Source organism: Cydia fagiglandana, chromosome 17, assembly GCF_963556715.1.
Source record: "Cydia fagiglandana chromosome 17, ilCydFagi1.1, whole genome shotgun sequence".
In the NCBI taxonomy this organism is placed as follows: domain Eukaryota; kingdom Metazoa; phylum Arthropoda; class Insecta; order Lepidoptera; family Tortricidae; genus Cydia; species Cydia fagiglandana.
In genome coordinates, this window is record NC_085948.1 from 10,337,752 (window position 1) to 10,361,910 (window position 24,159).

The window sequence follows — 24,159 nt, forward strand, 5'->3', positions numbered from 1 at the left end:
GATTTTTAATAAATACCTAGGTAATGTTTTAGTTGCCTAAGGGCCACTTGCACCATCCCACTAACCCGGGGATAAGCGGTTAAACCGTTAATCCGGTGTCAAATTGTACTGGTAACCATTTGGTTTTTTTGGTAGACAGGTCATTCCGTTGCCGGGCGTCAGACTGTCAACATCTCCTGAGGATTGTCGAGTATGTCCTTTTGATGGTGGTTTGTTATATTTATTTGTGTATTTATTCTTGCGGTGGGAGGGTGGGGACATTAATTGCATGTAAAAAATACACAAGTAAGTATAACGGGTTAGCACTGATTGACTAGCACGTTATCTTTTCGCAGATTAGTAAAGTAATATTTTTGGTTTTAATTAACCATATTAACTTCAGGTTTAACCGGTTAACCCGGGTAAGTGGAATGGTGCAAGTGGCGCTAAGACACTTAGTAGAAAATTATAAATTCACACCTAACACGCTACGGGTTTTATGTGATAGATATTATGTCACGCACTTGACACTAAACAGGTGAAGTGATGTTGTGAGGAGACCTAGGAATCAACTATACCTAATCGTGTACTTAGAGAACATTATCTTTACCAATACGTACTTATATAATACATAACATGCTTAAGAATAAATGCTATAGGTTATTTAAAAAATCTACTTGTAAGATTAAGGTGAACATATCAGATTTGATGTTACACGTGGTATATACATAATAGATATGTTTGGGTTGAAATAGAACACAATGACAAGCGACCACAGCCACGCGGCTCGGCTCACCTTACCCTAAATAGATAGGCTTAGGTTTGACGGGGAACACTAATGCGACATTTGCTTTGATCTCCTAATGTACCTATTATCCAGATTCCTAATTCTAGTTTGGAATATAAGCTCAAAGGCTGAAATGGTGATATTGATGACATATGGAAAAACTTTAACGATAGGTCTTTGATGTGATCACAAAACAAACAACGAGATTTCTCTTTTATGTAGTTTAGTCGAGATGAAATGTACGGGCCCTGTTTATATCAACATTTTATTTCATATTTTCCTACCGCTGTCAGTGCAATTGAACTGAAATCCGGGAATGCAACTAAAATACTATTTTATTTTATAACCGTTTCAAAAATTTAATTAAACGTCTTAGTCGATTAAGCTCGTACTCGTTATTTCATTAAAATGTAGTTCATTCCAGGATACTAATTAATTTGTTGTAAGCCTGTATCGTCGGCCGTATACGACATGTACGTGCATCGAAATTGCTGAAGCCACGGCAACTCAGCAGCTGATTAAAATTTAATTATCATCACTTGTCGCGAAAAGCCGGCAGCCATTTTAAGACTTACAGTTTGTTCTCACAGATAATAGGGGGAAACGAGGCTCAAAAGCGGCATTACTTCGTTCAGTTGGAAGATGCCTCACTGATTACAAATCGCGCATATGTATTTAGGTTGCTTATGAGAACTGAGCTTTATTTTGAAACGCACTAGGTTTCATCTACAAACAGAGGATTGATTGAGTAACAAGGTTTGGTAAGTAACTGGTTTATATGTGAGTCGTTCAGGTTGGGAGCATTTTGACTCTCCGCGCTCTAATCCCCGCGTCGTAAAGAAGCTCGACTGTCGCCCAAAAGAAGGAGGCAGTAACATGATGGGGCCCTCATATATACGTAGTGACTTCTTTATTTGGTTCTCAGTCACGGACTGTTCCTCTTTTAGATCTTTCCTAGTGTAGCGTGAGGTCATAACTTATGTAGTATTTTTGTAACACTTTAAAAATATATTATACAATAGTGACATAATCAAGGTTTTCAATCTCGTACCTTAATTAGGCAACTCAGCAAGCTTCGTTGCCTAAACACGGTACTCGACTGAAAAGCTCTCTATTATATCACGATTGTAAAAAATACTATATTTTTACTTTTGTAGAATAGTATTCAAGCGATCATAATTAACAACGTTGTTTCTATGACCGAATTTCAAAAGCATTGGTGGCCTATCATCAGTAAGGTGTGTGACTTTCAAGCAAAGATCGTGGATTCGAAACCCGGCTCGTACCTACTTACTAATGCATTCTTGGTGCCTAATACCTACCAAAGAATAAAGATATATATGTAATTCCGTTCCATTATCTTTGCTATACCTACGAAGCAGGACTTCGTGAGAAAACCGGACTAATACAAACGAGGGCTAATTTCGCCACTGAGTTGCAAGTCAAACTGCAGTACCTTTTGTAAAAACTAGTGCCTGCGCCAATTCTTAGGATCAGGCTGCGAAATCAGACAAAACCTCTTTAGGATGCAATTTCTAAAAGTTAGGGTGGAGTTCGAAAAGTACTCATTCATATTAAATAATTTTGCTAGTGCCTGGTAATAGATAAAATAGGTAAGTTAAGGAAATCGACACTGAATATTACGGTATATTAAAGTTTTACTACCTACTAAACCGACTGAAATGAAGTCACGCTTCATTGAATTTATTCAATTTAATTCAAGTGTCCATATTTCAACCTACACTTTTTGGTCGTCGTCGTAAATTTAAGAGTTAGACTCTTGTCGGTGTAGCTCTCTCCATTTGACTCTATCCAGGGCCGCCTCCTTGATTTCCTTATACGACATTACAGCTACCTTTTCTTTTATTTGTGTTATGTAGCTTATCCTCGGCCTTCCCCTTCCTCTCTTGCCTGCAATCTTCCCTTCTATTATATTATTTATAAAAGCGTCATGTCGTATAAGATGACCAATCATTTTCCCTCTCCTACTCTCTATTGTCCTTAACAGTTGCCTTTTGGTATTTATTTAAAATTTTAGGTATAGTACCTAATATAATTTACCGCATTATTTATTAGACGAAATTGCAGTAGACAGTCGAGATTCCGATGCAGCTGAGGCTTCCCCACCGCCGCGAAACAAGTACTTAATTGAAGTAATACTAGGTACCGTGCATTAATAATCAGCGCCGACGCTGCCGACGACGTAATTAAACACTTATCTGCTTAATTTTGTGGTGATATTACCTGGGATACGTGGTAGTGCATCTCGTCAGTATAAGCACGAAATAAAGGAATAATAGTATTTCGTACAGAATATGTAAAGGAGCCCCCTGATTAACAGTTCGCCGGACGGTATCGGCCTGTCAGTTGTTCGGAACTGTCAAAATTTTGTTCTAACTGACAGGCCGATACCGTCCGGCGGACTGTTAATCAGTGGGCCCCTTAAGTATATTGATGTGATATGAGTCAGGCGGTTCAAAAAAATTAAATTAGTCATTAGTCAATTTGTTCTTAAGTATTTTAGGGATTAAGTAAAGTTATTCTAAATTTGTTTATTATTGTAAACCAGTTAACCGCCCCGGCACGGCATCGCACGGGTTAAGGATCGGACAGCACTAGTGTAAATGTAATAAACGGGTGGCCCTGACGCCCCGGCCCCGGAACGGCCCGGTCTAGCGTGAGTCATCCTTTATACAAAGCCTTAACAAATTATGCACTTAAACCCTCCTCAAAAAACACTCTATTGATAGGTGACAACCGCATGAAAATCCGTTTGTTAGGAGTTTTCGAGTTTAATGAGTTTATCGCGAACATACATACCTACACACAAACAGACAGACGCGGCGGTGACTTTAAAACGAATGTTAATTATAAAATCATAATTTTGAATGAAATTTCATTTATTTGAAAGTAGGTAAAAAGGGCATGGCTATATATTATAAGTACATTCTCTTTAAACACGTCGAACACGAAAGATTCTTCAATTTATTCCCCTAACATAAACTCAATAATTAGATTGTTTATTGAGCACGTGGGTGAAGGATTAAAGGTTGACTCACGCTAGACCGGGCCGGGGCCGGACCGGAGCTTCCGGAGCGTCGTTTTCTACGCTACGCCCTTTATGAAAAGCACCACGTGATTACAGTTCAGCCGTCGTAGAAAATGACAAGTCGGACGCCTCGGCCCGGGCACGGTTCAATCTAGCGTGAGTCATCCTTAAAGCCGACCACTGACTAACAGGCCGCCGGACGATATCGGCCTGTCAGTTAGAACAAAAAATTTACAGTTCCGTACAACTGACCGGCCGATATCGTCCGGCGGACTGTTAGTCAGTGGTCGGCTTTATATGTGTCCGCTCTCAATTAATTCAATGATCCCGACCAACCGTACCATAAATCAATCAAACACAAACATGTACGTATATAACTTTAGCATGCAAAACATTTCACAAAAATCGTTATCGTCCACTGGTTGGGATACGCGACCACCCTTTTATTCTGCTAATAGGTAACAAATGGACCCCTTTTCACGGCAGGTCGGTCTGATTGATGTCACTTTGGTCGCCTTGGAAATGACATCCATTGAAAGGAAACGGGAGCTCTTTAGAAAAGCATTCCGTTTATTTTCAACAACACTGAGTTTTTAGTTCTACACGCCGGATTGTAACAAATAGATATTAGAAAATTGAAGGTAACAGGTATTGCTGAAGCGACAATGGCGTTAAAAAAGCCACATTATTTTTAAAGACCTATCTAATGTTACCCCCCATGGGGTTTTGTAAAAAGCAAACGTGGCAAACTGATTAAAAATATACGAGGTTTGTTTTGAACTACCTATCCCGCAAAGTTGTTTCAAACATTTGATTGGCTATTTGAGTAGCTAACTAATGCAGAAAGTAAACTAAAGCTCTGGAACAGCGATTAGCCGAGCTGACAGATAACAACTATCGCAAATTCGCGGTAGAAGTAAATTCAATAGCCCTTGTTAGCAAACGTTGAATCTATTACGGCGAAACAATTCGCTTTCTTTCCAATTTAATTGTAATTGCGGGTGTTCCGGTGAGTTTGGGGTATTTTGGGCCCGGCTACAAAAAACGAGAGTTCAAACTGATTCAAGTTATATTTTTGTAACGTTTAGTTAAGATTAAGATTAGTTAAATAAGCTGTAAACTGACCTTTCGTGGCGTTAATGATTATCGCGATATGGCTATACATTTTGAACTATTTATGAATTAAAGTTAGCTACCTACTTTTGTTTACGTGCACAATTGTGTCGCTTAACTTCAAACTCGGGTAAATCCATTGGACCCTCTCAGCAAATATCTACCCTATTACGTTTTCTTAATACCAAAATCGCATAATCTGACAGATGGATTTACCCGAGTTTGAAGTTAAGCGACTCAATTGTACTTATATCTACACCTACCTAGTTATGTCCATTATTACTATTATTAGTTACCAATACCATATTGCTTCAAATTAGTTAGGCACATGTACCTAATTGTACGACAAAATTGACGTAATAAATACGAGTAATACAACTTAGACGAGCATTGCTATAAATGCTATGTTTAAACAAAGGGGGATGCGTTTATCACCAATTTCAATACCAAAAAGCCTGAAAAGACCTTTATACCGTTCTGGTAATTAGTACGAAAATTGCATGTAAAGGAGAATTAACATGGATCTTATCGGTGCACAATGGTCACTACGAATATGGTCAGTTTGTTGTTGGGGAGATTATTATTTTAACCCGGGTAGCGGGAGGTGTAAGCTCCCGAATAAACTACTACTAACTAGGTTGGCAATTAGTCGGAATAGGGGTTATTGTTATTGTTTGACGGTACAATCTTAGTTTGAAAATGTGGAACTGTTAACAACGCTCGCATTGGTTATATTGTATATTGGTGCTTTCAAATAATGACATTTTAGTGTGGCCGAAATTCTAGCAAATCATACCTACTTCTGTATAAAAGTTATATATTTAATTTTATTAATGCAGTGAAAAAGGTTTGCGTCTTTACTTTGTTTCAGTGGCATTGAATGGCGTGGGTACATCGCTGAGATTTTAACCAGGTTCAGTCAGTGTCTGAACTGATTTTGCACCACGCAATTTAATATCAAATTACAATTATTAGTGACAAGTACGAGTAAAGTTCCAATTCACAAACACAACAGCGAGCGAAAATGTCCAACAATCCGACTGCCAAGGGTTGGCAATAAAATTATGTTTTAGTCAGCTCTAGCTCATCGGTCAGGGCTGGCGATTCGTCTTCGTTACCGCCCTGCCCGCAACCTGCCAGCATTCATCAAAAACCTTGCCCATTAGGTACACCGTGGCCACACTTCACGGCCCCATTCTCAAGTAAACTTAAACGTATCAAAATTGTATTCAACTGACTATATAATATTGGATTCGTGAGTTTACATGTAGGTACTTAAGCTGGATTTTTGTGGTATTTCAGCAGTTCCGTGGGAATCTGCTGAATTCTACACAGGAACGGGTGACGCTACAGAGAACAGTGTCGCCAAAATAACTTTCAATTAGCTTTTAAGATTATTATTATTGTATATATATATTAGTTTGTAATCTATGGGCATTAGTTGCCTGAAAATAAATGATATTTAATTTAAAAATGCTGCATACCCACTACTAACACATACATACACATGATTTATTGCTACTAACTAGTTTGGATAGGATTTAGTAGCCACTGAATGTACGCCCAGATTGAAAAAAAAATATTGCACAGCTCAACAAAAGACTACCTCCCTCAAGCTAATTCAATAGTTATATTCAATTACAGGAAAATAGCTTTATTTAGATGGTAGATAGTTGGATCTAATCGTTTACCTTTGTATGAAATGAAATGGTTAATAAGTTTTACGTTTTTCCGGGTTTTCCGCTTTGTTCTTTTGTTTGAACGATGTAAGGTACAGTTAATAAAAGGAATTGACGAAGTGGTATAACAAGCAAATACTTAATAATAGGCCGGCATAACAGACATAAGAAAGCTAAGAATATATGCTTAGAAACTATTGTATTTTTATTATTTGATAAAATATTTCATTATAGTATATATGGTATACCGAAATAGGTGCGAAGAGTGCGAAGAAACAGTTACATTCATGTTATTGAACGAAGAGTATTTACTGCCATTCTAGTTATGGGACAAAAAATCTTGGTTGCCTACAATTTCAGAAATCTTTTCATGTTAAAGAGGCAATATGTATGATTTCATAAAGCATGTAGTTACTTCAAAATTTTGTTTAGTCATATAAATGTTATGAAAGTAAATATACTCATGATGATATACATATAATAGAAACAAATGACGCCCTGACGTGACGTCTATCCTAAAGAAAACTTGTTTACCATTCGCTCGTTGGGGTGTGAAAACAAAAGACGCGAGACGCGCTTATTACGCACAAGGCGTTAGCGGGGCTTACCTGCCTTAGGCGCTATTAAACAATGCTTAATTATGTATATTTTGTGAAGCGATTCACTTTGTTTGCGGTAGAGAAACACATTAGCATGAATATCTAAGCGAAATAAGTCTAAAGTTGTTATTAAAAACAACACGGGCGGGACCAGTAACACGACAATTCAATTACATTAAAAGTGAGGCTATATTCGTTGCGTATATAAAGGTTAGATATTTTCCTTCCGAAAAAATATGATATAAGTACGTAACTATTAACTTACCTGCTTATAAATAATAAAGGGTACCGCGTGTGTCTGTCCACCTGGGGACCACGGATGATTAATTAAGCCGCAACCTAAATGATCCATGATAAATGACCCTGTCTTACACAGACAGTATCTTCCATATGTAGGTAGTACTTGACACAGCGACAACAACGGGAAATTGCCATTACAGCAAGTAACACATATTATCTTGTCTCATTTTAAGGTGGCCACTGACGAGCCTTCCAACAGTCCAAATTGCGTGGCTGCAATCCAAAATCGGTCCTTGAATGGCAAAAACGTACAATGTTTAATATTAGGATGCCGTCCATTTGGATGAATCTATTGTAACGGCATCCATTTGGAAGGCTCGTCAGTGGCCTGCTTTATGTATCATGTCGCTTTCCATGAATTTTTGTCAAAAGAGACATTTATGACCGTAGCGAACAGTACTTATTATGCATATACATATTAATCATAAACTACCTACTTTATATCAACTTTCGACTTAGGCCTACTGTCCACGGAAGCGTAGCTGCATAGACGCGTATTCGTCATTGTACGCTTGCTTGCAGCCTACATACAAAACCGCACAACTCTGTCCACGGAGCAGCAACGTCGCGTCAGCGACGCTGCATGCAAGCTTCATGCCGCCGGGCGTACTGCGTGTTATACGCCGGGCTGCATCGCACGGACAGCACGTTGAGTATTTGTGAGAAAAAATGGCAGGAACGGCTGCAAAGTTTGTTCAAATAGTGGAAATATCCTTTTACTCATTCTATAAAATGAATGAAATACGTTGTCATTTGCTGATAGTTCTCTAGCAGCTACGAACAGTCTACAATGTATGTTTCTTTATATATATGGATGTATCCAATATAAACGGCGTCGTCGCCGACTTCGAAGATAATAATAGGCCAAAATAACTTCTTCATCACTGGACGACATCATCACGAATGAAGGAAAATGCAGGCTACGATACGCTTACGCTACGCTTCGTGGACAACGTCAGTACGCCGGGCTGCATGAATGCTGCACGGCAATGCGTGCAGCGTCTATGCAGCTACGCCTCGTGGACAGTAGGCCTTAGAGTCAGTTTGATGTAGACATCAATATGGTTGTTTTATTGTGTTATAGAGGTAACTCTGGGAGGAGTGGGAGGGAATATGAATATAAGAACACCATTTATTTACCAGTAAACATATTAGGTATGTAGTTACAAATACATACAAAACAGTTATAAGTGCATGCCTGCATGGCCACTTTATGAGTGTGTTCCATTGTGTCATCAAATAAAACAAAAGAAGTCGGAATTTATCAGTTTTGCTTATTCGTCACATACACATTACCCATCAACCACCTAAAAACGGAAAACACGCAAAATAAAATATAAAATGAAACTTTATACTCGTTATTATTAAATATGAAACTATGGGTAACATACATATATTTTTTGCCAATTTAGGTCTGACGGCTCACTGGAAAGTTTTGACAGTGGTATGTTATTTACCCGTATATTAGTTGCCCGTATCCGCATGTAACTTCCCACCGGCTTTCCGGAGGGTTATATAATTGGATTAAGCAAATCTGACAATGGTGCCCCTCTTCGGACTGTCAGCTAGTTAGGTACATTTACATTTAAGGCTAAAACTTCCTCCTATTGTATCGAATCACTCAAGAGAACTCGTAACTTTACAATGGTAACTTGGCGAATTACGCAAAAGGAAACAAATAATTGCACGTTTATTATTTGCAGCTTAACTTAAGGATTACTTTTAACGTATACATTTTGGGAACAGAATGTTATGATTATTCTTTACAAAAATAATACAAAGGAAAATATTCTGAGAACGCATTGTATGTAATGACTTTCGTTCCCCTTGCTGCTGAGTTTTTGTCGTAAAATCTGCATAGCTAAAGGAGCAGAAAAAATGGATACCAAATTACCTAAATAACCAGCAGTTTGGACTAAATTGTACCTAACTAGGGGCTAGCTCACGATTTAATTGGGAAAACTAAGCTCAATATGTCGTCTGACACTGTTGCTTTCTACGAGCTGAAAGTATAGGTACTTACACAATTTGATAAATCTTTTTCTGTCACAGGAATAAGAAAACGTTATGACCACGGATCCTCCCTGAGATTCAAAGCTTAGAAAATAATAATTCTATGTACGCGTGGCCAAAAGAAAAGACTTTTTTGTTTCGAAATTTATAAAAAAGCAAGTGCCTAAAGCTTAATGAAGGGGATTAATTCGGATGCGGGTTAGAATACCTGTGTTGAAATAAATAAATGTTAGTCCATCGATCAATCGACGAGTGTCGGCCGCCAACCGCTTCCAATATTCACAGGGATTGCCTCGGGATGATTTATTGTCTTCGGGAATATGTACAGAGTGGGCTTATATTGGAAATATCGAATGAATATTTTCTCAACCTATTATCTTCTCCAATGGATAATTGCAAAATAAGTTTTGTTCTGTGCTGAATAAAGTTCAAACTTCGATACAGTAAACATAAGATAGTAAGGTTGAGAAGATAAGCAGTCGATATGAATAAAATCTTCGGCAGGCATCTCAACAAATGACGTTGGCAAATCTGTTTGCGCGCGAAGTTAAGGCGCAGTGAAAATAAGCTAAGCCCGAGGGAACAATAATGTAATAAAATGCCGTTACAAAGCTGTTACCGAATGGATTATTGATAAATATAAAATCAGGGTAAAAAGTAGGTATAGCGCGTTTTCATGTTTTTTTGTATATGTACATATTTTGCGCTTCATCTTGTTAGATATTGTAGAAGGTAGAGTAGGTATATTGTAAATGAGAACGTACCTACGTTCATTATCATTACCCACGACGGTATACCTAAATAAATACGGAGATGTAGGCAACATGAAAAGTAATCTGGGCGTTTGTGTACCAATACCAACGAATGTGTTCAATGTTCCCGTAACCATGGACCAACCTGGTCATCTATGTCGTAACGTTGGCTCTGAAATAGGTACTTACTATACGTACTTCATAGATACTCGCCATCGCCGCACGATGCTACCTACAACTTTTGGTTTTTTTTTTAGGGTAGCGTAAGTAAGAGATTATCTTTATACCTACAATTTCGAATGTCCGTTAAAATACATATGTAAATGTGTGTGTGTGTAACTTCAAGCAAGTTTCCTCTACGTGTAGGTACTTCACGATGATTTCACGCTATGAGTATAGCGCGCCGTAATTGATTCCGTGCCTACGAAACTTAGTTAGGTAACTGGCTGTTCGCATACTCTTAAATTCACTTTACGGCTTCTGATTAAAAAAAACTCGTTTCCTTAAAAAAGGACGACCTAAGGATGCTTTTTCAAAAAGGTACTACTTAGCTGAAAGTATAAAAGAGGAACAGGACATGCGAAAATAAACAGCCTGATAATGGCATTTTGCGTCGCACAATGTACCTACCCTATGCATAAACAAGTGTGAAACATAATATAGCTGTTTTTGTCTTATAACAAAAATAGTGTCAAAGAGGTTAAAAAAATACTAAAATTGCAAATGATCATTCAGTTATTTATTTATTTAAACTTAACTGCACAAAACATAAAAATAATGTACAAATGGCGGACTTAATGCCTAATGGCATGCATTCACTACCAGTCAACCATCCGAACCAACCAACCAAAAGTTAACAATAGGTACTATTCAACACGAAGTACCCGACTTCAACTAACTACTTTTCTGTGGCATTATGGCAAATGGCATGTTTAGTGAAACCTGTTTAGATGGATAAATATTATTAAATATCTGGGAGACCGAACTTTGCTCGGAAAACATAAAAACTCAAAAATGCGCGTTTTCCCAGACATAAGACCTAGCTAGATCGATTTATCACCCCCGAAAACCCCCATATTCATTGAATCATTAGAACTGTTTCAGAGATCCTCGAAATATATATATGTATAAATAAATAAACAAGAATTGCACATTTAAAGGTATTAGATATAGTTGTACTTCGAAGAAGATTGTTGTTCAAAGAACGTAGGGTCACCAAATGTTAGCGCGATACTGGCGTTAACTATATTCTTGTCTTTTGCTATAGAATTATTGAAACTAGATTTATAGTAATAAATTCGTAATATTTATTGTACTTTTACAATGAGATGTTGACATTAAGTAAATTGTTTTTTTCTTGACATATTTCAAGTATTTCAAACTTAGAATGCGCGCCGCATCGTAGACTCTTCTGGCGGCGCTATGTATAAAGGTTGGATCATTAACAGATATATGTAGGTACCTATAAATGAATAGAGGTTTTCACTAATTAGGAATTACAACAGTTGTCGGTTGCCGTCAACGTAAGCCCTCTCAATGAAAATTTTGAATCCCTTTAAATTAATATAAGCTTAGATTTTTCAATGAGACCTCTGCAACTGAGTTTTATTTCAAAGGATGACACAGCTTGCTGCAATTTGTAGCCTGTTAGCCGCTATATGGCAGGCAATAAAACTACGTAATCCCGCGGGAGTACTCCGACTTACGTAGGTGCAAAGTCCAAGAACACAACTCACATCGTGTTAGCTTTAGATAGGTACAATATACATAGGTAGGTACCAAGTACGTAGGTAAGTACTTGGCTGTCTACTTGTACTCGCGAGTGTTTGTACCGTAATCGCTTCAGAAGTTTAACTACGATTCTTTTATTACTTTCTAAGACGTACGAGTATAGTGGTATAAAGTAGTTATTTGTGGAGTTTCTTCTATATTATGTTCTCGTAATTTTGTATGTGAAGTATGTGCTTTATAAGTAATGTCAGTGTAAGTTACCCAAAAAGTAACAATAGATCAAATGGCCTTAATATTATAGTTTAGGTATTTCATTTAAAGCATTATATGATATTTGTCACCATGCCTGTCACGTTGTAAGTGCGAAAATGGCGGACATAGTGACAGGCGATAAAAATGGAACCAGGCTGCGCCCGCTGGACGCTAGTTTTTAACAGATATACACCCGGTTTGAAACTAGCACTATTCACCACTCGGCTGCCACTGTATTTATATCAATATTGATTTTTACTCGTCACTAGTTAGCGACGAGTGTAGGCAAAACGCTCACCTTTATTTGAAAAAATACAAATGAAGCGCTCCCGATCGCTTCGCGTTATACGGCCGTATTCAAACAATACTTGTAATAGGTATATCACAGCGATACAATATTTGTCAGTTCGGCAGAAATTTTTTCAACCAAAAAACGTCAGTTTTGACACTGACAGATCGGTATCGTATCGTTGTGATACCTATAGGTAAGCATTGTTCGTATACGACTGATAGTTACAAACCATATATTGTTGGCAACGCAATGGCTAGGCATTATAGGCAACACGAACCGTGTAGACACAGACATTTTAATTAAACGCGTATTCAAATCTATCGACACAGGGTTGTGCCAAGGGTTAAACTCGTCTAGAAAATGCCTTTAGCTATCGAAACTTAGGTGTAGGTAGTGTATACGCATATTATAAGAATTAGGAGCGAAAAACAAATATTATATAATAATTTGAAAATCTAATCTGTGGTTAAACTTAAGTACATCTATGGTCAATATATGTATATTAAATTATGAAAAAATATTTTCTATAATGTCAATACCCAAGGAGGAAAATGGGGACTATCTCTTCTTCTTCTTCTTCTTCTTCCTCTTATACTTCTTCTTCTTATTAATATGCGTAACTCTGGTATAATTTTCTTAATAATTAGGAATAGCTTCCACAACGTTGTACCTACTGGAGTTAAACCAAGAAAAGTCTGCAGCGATTTTGATAGCCCACGCAGTGCAAGTGATATTGTTTGGTCATAATTTCATATACTTAAGTTTGACGTTTAAAATGACACTTGCACTGCGTGGGCTATCAAAATCGTGCAGACTATTCTTGGTCTCTTTCTATAAAGAACGTTGACGCGATGCGCGTTTCCTTTACTATATGATTTTAGAACTCCATTACTGTCTCTCTCTCTCTCTCTCTCCAAAAAAGCCTCTCGTAATTTTGGGAAGAATTTACAACAGGGAGTTATATATATTACTGTCAAATTTCGATCATGTAAATATTTGCAACCATATGTGCCAGCACCCTATTTCAAACTGGTACTCAAAAGCGCTGTAATAAAATTACGGCAGTAATAAAATAGAGTACAGTAAAGTAGTGAACAAACGAGTCTGACAATAAATTGTACCACATTATTGCGGATTACCTACGCACTGGGGCCGGCGCTAACTCTGTCGACATTAACGGTATGCTAGATGAGAATAAAACCAGCACGGATATCATGGTCGTTTTTATCACTTGTCACGTCATACGTCACTTTCGCACCTTCATACTTGTTAGAACGTGACAGGCATGGGTTAAAAAGGCGACCATATTAGCCTTGCAGGTCAAGTGAGAAATAAATAAATAAGAAATAACCCGATTGTGTCTAACATTGCTCTCACGACTAAGGTGATTCTAACTATTATTCAGTAACTTAAGATAGGCTATTTTATCGTTTAACTTTTACGAGTAGGACATAGGTACTTCACAACAAACAAATCCCTTAATGGGCGTGGTTCGTCGTTATCAGTTTTTAATTATTAGGGTTCCACACCTCAAAAGGAAAAAACGGAACCCTTATAGGATCACTCGTGTGTCTGTCTGTCCGTCTGTCACAGCCTATTTTCTCCGAAACTACTGGACCAATTAAGTTGAAATTTGGTACACATATGTAAGTTTGTGGCCCAAAGACGGGCATGTAACGTAAAGAAATGAATTTTAAACATGGGGGCCACTTTTAGGGGGTAAATAAGAAAATTAAAAAATAAAGTTTTTCACTATATCGTGTTACATATCAAATAAAAGAGCTCATTGTGAGAATCTGAAATATATTTTTTTTTATAATTTTAAAATAAACAGTTTAGAAGTAATTCAAGTAAATAGGCAACAAATGACCATTCTCCACCCCTTTATCTCCGAAACTACTGGGTCTAAAATTTTGAAAAAAAACTTAAAATAGGTCTTTACCTATTGATGACAGGAAAACCTATTAAAAATTTGCAGTCAAGCGTAAGTCGGACTTAATTACTTAGTTTTTGATCCGACCCCTATGGATTTTTTAAAGGCACTTCACTCACGTTTAACCTTAAAAAAATACATTGTTAAAAATTGGGTAATATACGGAACCCTTGGAACGCGAGTCCGACTCGCACTTGACCGGTTCTTATTTAAGTCCTCTTGTTGCAACATATGATCCAGTAAAATAACTACAATTAGAAACGTTTATGTACAAAATTATCTTAAAAACAATTCACATTTGACGAGCGCTTTCAATGAAACAATTTTGTGCATGATGCAAAAGGGTTTAGCATTTTTAAAATATAGATAAATGAAATGTCATTTTATGAAGTAAATGAAGTACAAATACGTTGCACACGAACTATCATTTAATAAACAAATAACTCTACACAAAAACGCTCAGGGATTAATAACTTTTTCGAACTGCAACAGTATGATAAGGTAAGTCAAGAGCAGCCCCATGAATTTGAAAGGGAGAGAGATGTCGATGTCGAAGATTTGCAGCAGCGAGAAGGACAAGTCGCGCGCCTCCGTCAGGGACAGCAGCGCCCGCGCCACGTTGCGTCCCGGCTTGTCTGAAAAAATACAAAGTATAAGTACCACATCTAAATACAAAAACGCGTTATATAAGATAGTGACATATAACGCACAGTGAAACTTTTGATGGTAGAAATTAGAAACTTCTAATGTTGATGTAGTACTTAATGTTGTAGAGCTACTTAACTAAGATTTTATGAAATTCAATCGACTTTAATGAGGAGTAAGCCACAGGCGGGGCCGTATTTACAGGCTTTACTATATTAACAATAATAAACTCAATGTTTTTTTACTCAACGACATAATGAGCAAACAGCGGACTATAGCAAACACCGTGAAATAATATTTTGTTTAAGGTCTTACTTAGTTTATTCTCGTAGAGCCTAGAAGCCAGCAGCTCTCTCAAGCGGCGCACCTCCTCCTGGATCTGATCGGCGAAGACGCACGGAGCGAACAGCGGGAACAGCCGGATACAGTGGAACGCCGACTCTATCGCCACGTTGTAGAAAGGTCTCTGAATACAGTGACCGTGAAACATGTAAATGAATTAAGGCCAATGTGGCCAATTCCGTCATAGTGACTGTTCCGTCCACGAGCGTCTATTTAGTTGATTTTCAATCGTAGGAAACAAAATCATTAGCTTTTAGTTGCTGAAACTAAAAGCAATCGCTGCTTTGTCGACGAAATTATGTCGAAGAAAAACGCTAAAGGACTGTATAGTCCCTATGACGGAATTAGCCGCATTGACGTTACCTATACTTAAATCCTATAATAAACCTTGTGGAATTATGATACGATAATAAGTGGACTTCAATCGTGCCCGTCAGGATATGACTCGAATTCAATGAGACTTGAGAAGTAGTTAAGTACCTACTAATGACAAAATAATTTCTATCTCGAAAATAAAATTCTGACTCCGGGGATTTTTATTCATTTTATTTATGGAGCCCATGTGGTGGCTACTAATGGCGTTATCCTTAAACGTGGAGATCTGCCAAGTCTAAATACCCCTATTGTTTCTTCATTTGAGAATGATTTGGGCACTGAGGTGTTGATTAATCGATTGTCGCATTCGTCATTTAGATATATGTATTTGTTAGAATGAGATTTTTATTTTAATCTTGGTCCCTCGAGTAACCGTTACGTAATTGAATAAATACTTGAATATAAAAAAAAAACACTTATATAATGAAGGGATTAGCTATGATAAGACTCTCTTCGCTTACGCCAACGCTCTCGGGAAAAGCCGTTATAACCTACAATCTACCTACACTAATATTAACAAATCTGATAAATAAATAATAATAGACAAAGAAAATAATACTTACTTCGCTACGTATTACCATCAAAGCGGTGCTGTATGAAAAACTAAGAATGGACATAAACAACGCAGTTAGCGCCATTACAAACTGTAACAAGCAAATATTCTTAGATAAGATTTCATTATAATATAATTTATCGTTTCCTACTTAGTAACATTTCTGTGATATACGGATAATGTACTTGTACAGATATGAAGGAATTGTAAGGGTTCTCTTTTCATCATGAAAAAAATATAATTTTGTCCCCTATCTCCCCCAATAGTCACTTACCTGCCACTTGATAGCATCAATGAGTATGTCGTACGCGTTGATTATCGTACAGTAAAGGTCCATCAGTTTCTTCATTTGACAATTTTGAGACTCCAAAATAACACTCTTGAATGTCAATTCGTCTATTTTTGGAGCTATCACTTTAGTTTGGTGGCTCAGTGACATTTTCATATAATAATTGATCAGTCGGAGTCGCGGAACAAGCAGGCTCAGCAGGTGTCCGTAGAAATGAATATCAATTAGAAATAAAAGACGAACCGGTAAAAGCATTAGTGAACCGACGAGTTTATCGAACATGTACCATTCATACGGCACAATAAGAATCGAAAGAGATACCGCAATACACGACAAAATTAAGTTTTTGACTGATGACGACGATATTTTTGGTCTGCAACCTATTGTCGTGTCAAAATCCTGTAACTTCAGATAATAATGCTGTAATCGCTTCCAAACTATTGAACTCAACACGACACCCAATAGATAGTGTATGAAATCTAACCCTATGTCGAGATGTTCCATGAACACAGGGTAAAAAGAGAATACGTTGTAACATACCAAAGCATAGCATAAAATACTGTACACAAATGCCAATAAAATAAATATAGGTTTTATTTTAAGGGATAAGACCAGCCTGTTCAGGCCTAACGCCACTTCCATACAAAGGTAGGCCTTCGATATAGCATCGATGTAGCAATTTTCTTCTTCTTGAACTAAATTATTGAAGAGTGTCGTTGGTGACGCCATAGCGACAGGGACCACCTACACCACTCAAGCCGAAGAACGAATGCTCCATCAATTATGATAGCAACAGAAACATCGCTTAATTCCCTAATAGCGTTGAAGTCATTAGTATGAGTGATTCTTGCCACATTACCACAACATACATCATATTTGATGACAGTAGTCAGACATTAGATTAATGAATTCGATCCTTTTGAGCCTACTACGTCTTTTTTAATTAGTAAACAAATTATTTTAATTGTTATCCAAAGACGCAAAAGACATATTCAGGAGTATTTCAGTACTGACACTGCAAGGTCACATACACACATATTAGGATTTTTATGAAAATTATTCTAAGCAATAACGCATTCAAAACGAGGTCATTATTCTCCCGCCATCCTGTACGTCTGATATAAATCCAGGCAGTAAAAACATTCGCGGTCCTACTGACACCATCCCTCTCGGATTCGCATCTAATCTCAGTCTCACAAGGGCAGAGTTTACGAAATAAAGCATAAACCGGTATCAAAGACGAGCATTCAAACTTTCAAGAAAATTTAATTGTGCAATTTATTCAAATTTTACTACGGTTTTCTCGTAAATTATACGCTATCAAGAAATCTGGCGTAGGTAAGATATTTGACAAAAAGGATTTGTTTTTGCTAAGATTAAAAAAGTGAGCTTTTATACAATGCGTACCCTCGTCAAATTATGAACATTTCTGTGATTTCTGTATGAAATTAGATGTTCATCTGGCCTGACATCACACAATAAAGAATACTATTTATCTTCGACAACAAGTCAGTGAAAAGGATCGTAATTTCGTACATAATACGATTTAAAGCCCCTTTTCGGAGATAGGTAAGTTTTCTCATTTGTTTGAGTGCTGAGATTCCCTTCCAATTTATATTTAAAGAACTGCTATTTATTATGCGGCTTTCGCTTCATATTTCGGGCGTAACTTGACTTGTGAAAAATTTGGTCACGGTCCCGGTGTGTTTGCTACCGAGTCCCGTGAACCGCGGAGGGCGGCGCGAGCGTCCTTCAGCCGCGACACGCTTTGTCCCTGCCTTCAAATTAACCGCGGGAAAGTTTTAAAACGCCTTTGTTTGCCAGTGCCCGCGGCCGTCACCGCGAGTGTTTCAACAAAATGAGGATAAAAATCAAAATATTGGATACTAAAGGACAGTGCCGAGGTACTCATCTAGTTGACTTCCAGGAGGCTAATTCTAACTTACATTTTGATACCTAAATGATGTCATTTTGTAATCATTCGCTCGTGCGTCTAGTTCGCACATTGGCGCAGTATTTCGCTCGTATTGTACTTGTTCGTACATTATGCGGCTTAGTCTCTACGTAACCGTTTAATTTATCAGACTTTAAGTTATTATACGACGGCATTCATTGATTGGGTCCTGAGACCTACCGTTTTCCCGCTAAACTTGTACAGATGTAGAACATAAGTATTTTCACGGAAACGTACGAACGTGTCTTGCTATTTTAGTCAGTCTCGGTACAAAAAGTACTGAGGTTGAGTGAAGTAGCATGAGTAATACCCACGAACGCTTCCCTCTTTTGAACAAATCCTGTCCTACCGAGACCCAGTTTATCGTTAAAAATAAAAGTGAAACTAAACGCAATATTCACGTATCAAATAAATTCGTTCGTGTATAAAAATAAATTTGGACAGACCCGAGTCGTGAGCCGCCATGCGCAAGACCCCGTGTTTTATTGTTCAACCAGAAACGCGTTGTTTTTATTCCTCTACTTTTCTCCACGTTTCGTTATGACCTTATGAAATAAACCGAACAAATGTTTTTTTACAAACAATTATTCTTTCTAATATAAAATTATAATGTGAAAGTAACTCTGTATTTAGATGACATTTGGCATGGAGATAGTTTGAGGCTCCGGGGATCACCAACGAATAGTCTTTATCAATCGTCATCAATCATCATCATTCTACGCGGGCAGACGATAATAATAACACATGTACACATATCTTTGTAATTACCTGTACCTAGTGTTGCAAATGGGTATTTCTACTTAAAGTTGTGCCCCCAACTTGCATTTTATATTTTGGAACTTTTATACTTTTTTTCACTCAGAATCACGAGCTCTTTCGATCCTAATAGCAGATATATTATAACAATTTCATATAATTTTTTTTGTCCGTTTTGTTACGGTCATATAATTGTATTGAAGACCGTAACTAAACGGACCAAAAATTGTGGGGACACTTTATTCTCAGAAAAAATGGAAAATACTCGTGATTCTGAGTAGAAATAATATAAAAATTCCAAATTGTAACACAAACATTTTTGGTACAATTTTAAATAGAAATACCCCGATACTCCAATTGAAGGGATGTTTACAAAAAAAACATAACTGACTACACTGGTTGACACCTGAAACGATTAACAATGTTCTTAAAAAAGTGTCAGCCGCTCTAAGCAGTTATGTTGTTTTTGTAAACATCCCTTCAATTATCCTCAATGTTCCCATTCAAAATGGCAAGAAAAAGATTAAGTATTAACGAGACTACATTACGGAGCCGAAAAGAATATCAACATGACGTCGTCATCTAAGGGGCTGAAGATGTGCTGCTTCACTCCGCAAACATTAATATTCCGAACAACTTTATGTACCACAATGGAACTAATACGCTAGATTGCTTTACCAGTTTCGCTACATGACAAATTGCAAGCAATTCACTTAGCCCGACGACGTATTTAATCTCTTCGATTGGTTTTGTGCACTGGGAAATATATGCGTTTCCACTCAGCATAACTCAAACCTCTAAGTTTAATGAGAATACTGAAGTACGGGAGAGAAAATGTGGCATTAGTGAAGTTAAAGTGTAAGGCAAAGAAAAATAGGTGGAAACGTTGGGTGCAGAGTTCAGGTAAAATTCTAGCTCAAAAATGTGTTTATGTTTAGAATTATTTACGCTGTAGGTTGTAGTAATTACTCGTATATGCACGTGTTCTTAAATAAATTTTGGGCAGTCCAAGCAACGGTTTAAAATTGCAACCAAGAAGAAGATTAATTAGAAGATGTAAATTATACGGCACATGCATGTATGCGCATGCACACAGGGTGATTTCGGGGTCGTGGAGCAAGAGAGCCAGACATCATACAGAATCCAAAGATGAGCCTAATGATGTTGTTAATTATTGTTTATCACCAATAATGATGATTATTTTCCAGATGACAAGTAGGAAAAACCACTTTTGCATACAATTTGGTGACCCTACTCAATGTGACGTCTTGTCGCTTTCCATACAGCGTATGTCAAAAGTCATAGGGTGACCATAATTACTTAGTACTTATAACATTAATTTTATTTGAAAAATAAGAATAATTAAAGTAACTATCTTTTAATCAAATACTACCATATGATAATGTGGATCATTTACAGAGTCAGAAAAACTGGTTCTGGATCACAACCCAGAAATCACCCTGTATATTGTACGAGTACTTATATATTATTTATACCGTAATACAGCTTATACAGCGTAAACACAACTGATCGTAGCAGCCACACAAGCGAGCGTAGCCGGGGCCAATCGTAGCATGCCTACGCCTGGCCTACGCCTTCAGCGGCCGATGTATAAGCAAGGAGTTTTTATACACAAGGAACCAGTATGTACTAACAGAAACACTTCTAAATGTACATCGGTGGACCTTATTACAAACGACATAAGGTCCACCGAGGTTGTGGGTGTAGTTTTTTTTTACAAATGTCTGTGTAGGGAATATAAAAAAAGTTTAATATACTTGCATGAATGACTTTAGCACCTACCATATCATTTCACAACACAATATAATTAATCAGCGACGAATAAATCAGTGCTATAATTATTAATAGAACACAATGTAAACAATAATCGCCCTAGGGAATTCGTGTCATCGATATGTAGCTGTCAGCTGCCCCGCTAGACAATAGCGCGTAATGGAACACCTAGTAGCGTTGTTCGCGATAAACCTGCCGGTGATTGATTGTGCGGACAAAAGCGGGCACTTGCCAAGTGTTCACTTTAGTTAGGTGAACGCAAGAGTCGAGTTCAAGGGCATACCAGAGTAAAGTGACCTACACCATAGGCGTACGCACGGTGGGGCAAGGTGGGGCAGTTGCCCCACCCTGGTCTCTGACCATAAGCTAAGAATTTCTGTTTCAACCGTACCCTGTTACAACATACCCAGCCTCCCCTACTTCTGTCCCAAATTTGACATTTGCGCGATTCTGGAGATACTCTTGAACGACTTCCACAGGATATGACTTAGAGATCCAATTCATATCTAATAGATATCTTACTCTATCATACGTAAAAGTGACATTGCGCTGCAAAAGAGAACTAGTTGATATCTAAACTATAACGTATCTAGAATGGATCTAGTACGTGTTGTCTCTTGTGAATATCTTGAAGTTCGAATACGGCAGATTGATGAGTAACGGCAATAGACTCGCCTGTGCTTGGCGATTGAAATCACACCACTGAGCTCTCTCAGCGTTTCCGTGGAGGATCATGTGACAAATAACGGCAAACTATCTTAATTCAGGCGTAGTTAGAATGCTTTACAATGGCCTTGTGTTACGTAGATTAGAGCGTTATAATATCATAATTATATATTACGATTCATAATTCCGTGTAGTGTCGAAATTTTGAAAAGCATAGAGGCATAGTTTAGTTTTGTCAAGAATTTGAAGTTGTCATTGAATATTTTCCTATCGTTTTGTTTTAGCGTAATAAAGCCTAAGATTCAGGTTTATTATTTATTCTCATTAATCTCATACCATGTTTCAATTTTAAAGTTTAGATTATTTCTTATGTTCGTTATTATGTATATGTAGTATGTTTTTTGTTTAAATACAAAATATAAAAATATTCATAGAGCCACAAAATATGTATATAAAGCAAGTTCACATCGCCATACATGCAATTATACTCGTATACCCGAAACCAGTTCATACTGTCAATATAGCCGTTATTTTTATTGGGTTATTATTCCTCCGTTATTAGAACAAAATATATTTTTGTTGAATAAATGTCGAAACGATAATATATAATAGAAACACGACCGGCCGTAGCTATAAGAAGCCGTAGCACTTACTCGTGCATCAGCCGCCTGAAGGCGTTGGCAATGTTGGCATGCTACGAGTGACCACGCTACACTGAGAGAAAAATCATCACCAGGAATTAAAAAACAGTTCTGTACTGGGGGAAAAAATGAAGTTTTAGTCATAATTATGGACGTTTCACTATTTCTGTAAAGTTTATTTATTTCTACAAACAGCTCAGTAATCCCAAATATAATTTCAACAAACAGATACTAGAAATTGCAAGAACTAATAGAAATTGCAAAAGTCAATTTGTTCCTATTAGTTAACTCTCCTTGTCCCCGGATTAAGTTTATTTTTGTAATTCTAAGTGTATTTTTAACCGACTTCCAAATCCCAAAGGAGGAGGTTATCAATTCGGTTGTATGTTTTTTATTTTTTTTATTTTTTTTATTTTTTATGTTTGTTACTCCATATCTCCGTCATTACTGGACCGATTTTGAAAATTATTTTTTTGATTGAATGTATATGCATACAGATTGGTCCCGTTTCTGTCAAAACCCAGTTCTGATGATGGGTTCCATGAGGAATCGAGGGAACTCCTCAAATCTTAAAGGCATACATATAGTGATTTTTGGGTTTTTATCATCAAATCAAGCATATACATCCAAAAGAGTGACATTTGATGAAGTGGAACTGCTGATGATGATCAGAACGGAACTCCTCAACGACGCATAGTTCACGGTTGGCGATTTGTCCTCTTCGTTATGTTTGTTAAGCAAGTTCAGTTTTAATGCACATTTTTGTCAAGCTCGAGTTCTGATGATGGGATCCATGAGGAATCGAGAGAACTACTCAAATCTTAAAGGCATGCGTATAGAGATTTTTGTATTTACATCAGAAAATTAAGCATTTTCATTAAAAACTGTCACATTTGATGAAGTGGAACTGCTGATGATGATCAGAACAGAACTCTTCAACGACGCATAGTTCACGTTTCGAGATTTTTCCTCTTCGTTATGTTTGTTAAGCAAGTTAAGTTTTTAATGCACATTTTTGTCAAGCTCGAGTTCTGATGATGGGATCCATAAGGAATCGAGGGAACTCCTCAAATATTAAAGGCATGCGTATAGAGATTTTTGTATTTACCTCAGAAAATTAAGCATTTTCATTAAAAACTGTCGCATTTGATGAAGTGGAACTGCTGATGATGATCAGAACAGAACTCTTCAACGACGCATAGTTCACGTTTGGCGATTTTTCCTCTTCGTTATGCTTGTTAAGCAAGTTAAGTTTTTAAGCCACATTTTTGTCAAGCTCGAGTTCTGATGATGGGATCCATAAGGAATCGAGGGAACTCCTCAAATATTAAAGGAATACGCATAGATTTTTTTGTATTTTCATCATAAAATCAAGCATTTACATTAAAAACTGTCGCATTTGATGAAATGGAACTGCTGATGATGACCAGAATAGAACTCTTCAACAACGCATAGTACACATTTGGTGATTACGAATTTCGATTTTGATTTGGTCTGGGTCCCGGACTCGGACCCAGAACCGGACTCATACCCGGATCCGGTTCGGACCCGGACCCGGACCTGGACTCGAACCCGGGCTCGGACCCGGACTCGGACCCGGACTCAGACCCGGACTCGGACCCGGACCTTGACCCGGAAAACCACTATGATACCTTAACTAAATAA

General features: G+C 37.4%; 1 protein-coding gene across 1 annotated transcript; it reads right to left on the minus strand.

Moving 5' to 3' along the window:
* Positions 1 to 14,938: 14,938 nt before the first annotated feature.
* LOC134672883 (uncharacterized) lies at positions 14,939 to 16,833 on the minus strand. Its single transcript, XM_063530831.1, has 3 exons — positions 16,669 to 16,833; positions 15,440 to 15,590; positions 14,939 to 15,114 (listed from the first exon to the last, which is right to left on the minus strand). Exons 1-3 carry the CDS (start codon positions 16,831 to 16,833, stop codon positions 14,939 to 14,941), a joined length of 492 nt encoding a protein of 163 aa, XP_063386901.1.
* Positions 16,834 to 24,159: the final 7,326 nt, after the last annotated feature.